Below are 2,694 nucleotides of genomic sequence, written 5' to 3'. Positions count from 1 at the left end.
TGTGTGTGTGTGTGTGTGTGTGTGTCATTACATCCCATCGCCAGTTCGGCTTCTTAAATCCCAAGAAAGAAACTGTGTCTGCATCACTTTTAGCATTCTTCCTCCTATTCATCTCTATCTGCTTATTGATCAGATCAGACACTCAAAGATTTAATATGAAATGTAATATACAGGAATCTCTCCCTGAGCATTCGCAGATTCATCTCCTCTCCCTCAGTGGGCCTGTAGGGATATTCAGATTATTAAGTAGGGCTCAGCGGAAGAGTCATCTCCATATTGTAGCTCTAACAGATAGCTCCTTCTACCCTTCCACAGTGTAAATTAATCTATGGACATTCTTGCTCTGTTTCAACGCTCCCCTTGAGACCTGGGCACATCTTGCGTATAATAATCTACATCAGACGGTGTGAAATAAAATAAAGCAGGAACAATACAAAATGGTGACAAATGCAAAATGACTTTAGCTTACTCAGCAGAAATGTTAATTCAGTTGTTTATAAAGGCTATGTTATGATTTGCTTTTTATTTTTGTACCTTCATGTAACATTTTGGCTGAGTGTACGCTAAATATGAAGCTACAGCCAGCAGCCACTCAGCTGAGCAGATGCAGGTGGAAACTGCTAGCCCGGCTCTGTCTAACAGGTAAAGAAGCTCACTTTGTTGTGTAAAAAAAGAAAACATTGCTCCGCTTATTTAGCACACAGACACGAGAGCGATATCTGTCGTTTCATCTAACTTTTAGCAAGAAAGCAAAAAAGCTTAATTCCCAAAATTTCAAAACAATACCTATAAGATTAAGATATAATTTGCTGTCTGAGCTCCTCTTTAAATCGTTTCGCTGTACCTCTATATGGCTGCACGGTGGTCTTCAGATTATCCAGTTTGTAGAAAAATGGAGTCGGATGGGATGGTGATGACCCTTCTTTCTTAGTGCCAGTGCGAGTTGGATGTGGCTTGGTGAAGAGCTATTGAAGAGACACAGACGATCAAAAAAAAAAATATGATACACTTGCATGCAGGAAGTTATGCATTTTTCCACTTCCCCCAGCTTATTCTTTTTTTACCTGTTTGGGAACTTGGCCAAAGTTGCTGACGTATCCCAAGATTGTGCTCTTGATGAGGGGGTCCTTAGCATCTTGCCGGCCTTTCTTAGCATAGAAGTAAGGGTGGAACGTGTTCACACTTTCTACTGCAGCAGGGCCTTGTTGCCGGTACCCAAAAATCAGGTCGATCCACAGGTGGAGGTGGGCACTCACATAGTCACTTTCCAAGGCCTGGGGGAAATTGTGGCATAAACTAAGACCACCTAGTAAAGAAATATTACAAAACTACTATACATGCACTGTTCAGTCCTAAAATACATCCGTGTGCAGTGCTCATTGTTATTACAGTGGGACCAAAACCATCAGTCAAACCGTTATTATGAGAGTTTAGAAACACAAGAAACTTCTACAAGAATGCACAACCAATCAAATTATTCAGGTACAGTAGGATTTCTTTTAAAAGTCAATTTAGAAGTCTAGAACAGCAAGATGCTGCACAACTGTGTTATGAGCATATCTTCATGTCTGAATTAAAGAATCATTTGGGTGGAATTAGCAAGAGATTGGTTTTGAAGAGTTAATAAGCAAAAGTGGGCTTTATGACCAGCATGTGTATCCTTGCACCCAATGTTAATAAACCCATCCTGGAATACCAGAAAACGGAAAAAAACCATCATAACAAGGATATATTGTCCTGAGTTAATTTGTCTATGGAAGAAAAAAACAATCTCCTAAAGTCACAAATTTTATGAGAATGGTGGGCAATACGAGTAGTTCAGTAGATTACAGAGTGATAACCATCATAGATGCCCCAGGAATGGAAAAAGAGAGGGTCTCAATGAAGAAATCAGGCCAGCAGAGAGAAAAAGAACAGAGATATACAATAACACCACACAGGGAAAGAGAAGAAAGAGCTTAGAACATATTCAGCCCATAAACAGCTGGCAGAAATAATAGCGTCATGAAAAATGGACAGTCTTGTGCTTGCACTCAATGGTGGTAAATAGGCTTGTTGTCCTTCGCTGTCTGTCATCTCAACTTCAGATACATGCCTTTTCATAGATTGTCTTGATAAGCAAAAGAACCGGTCATTATATTTGAAAACAGTCAGTGCTAGAAGTATTTAACTGAACCAAGCTCAATGAGACAAGATAGCCTTTAGAGAGTATAATGAATAAGACAGTGGCTGCTGTGAATAAGATCCGTCTCTTATACTGTGGTAGAAAGAACAAAGGCAAACAGACTGACTGCCACCAACACCATTACGGTCCGACTATTACAATAGATACTTGTTTTAGATACTAAAACAGTGCGTCTTATGTGTACATACATTAACAAGTATTGACAAACAATATCAGGTCTCATGGGAAAAGTTCCTGTTTGCAATAGTCAAGACCGGCCAACTGTAAGAGATAAGCCTGGTGAGGTCGGGGGTCACTGACCTCTCGGTGGATTCTAATGAACTCCTGGGGGTCACCTTTCGCCCACAGAGGCAGCTCCACATCTCCCAGAGCAGTACCATCCTCCATAGAGCCTACAGAGATATGCATAAAAAAGGAGTTTAAAGATGCCCTGTGGAGTTTGGAGCTCAACTAGCACACACGCACACACACACACACACACACACACACACACACACACACACACACAC

General features: G+C 40.8%; 1 protein-coding gene across 7 annotated transcripts in view; it reads right to left on the bottom strand.

Annotated features, from left to right (window-relative positions):
• Positions 1–2,694, bottom strand: part of wdfy4 (WDFY family member 4) — a 39,871-nt gene that overhangs the window by 3,965 nt on the left and 33,212 nt on the right. For all 7 annotated transcript variants that reach the window (XM_031874868.1, XM_031874878.1, XM_031874827.1 and 4 more), the window contains 3 exons: positions 2,486–2,577; positions 1,065–1,274; positions 845–965 (listed from right to left, as the gene is read on the bottom strand). In XM_031874868.1, the coding sequence (XP_031730728.1) occupies positions 845–965; positions 1,065–1,274; positions 2,486–2,577 (423 nt within the window). The remainder of the gene's footprint in view (positions 1–844; positions 966–1,064; positions 1,275–2,485; positions 2,578–2,694) is intronic.

The sequence above is a fragment of the Anarrhichthys ocellatus genome, unplaced genomic scaffold, assembly GCF_004355925.1.
Source record: "Anarrhichthys ocellatus isolate YVR2014 unplaced genomic scaffold, GSC_Weel_1.0 scaffold3, whole genome shotgun sequence".
NCBI lineage: Eukaryota > Metazoa > Chordata > Actinopteri > Perciformes > Anarhichadidae > Anarrhichthys > Anarrhichthys ocellatus.
The sequence above is the reverse complement of the archived record's forward strand: the minus strand, read 5'-3'. Positions and strand labels throughout refer to the sequence as shown.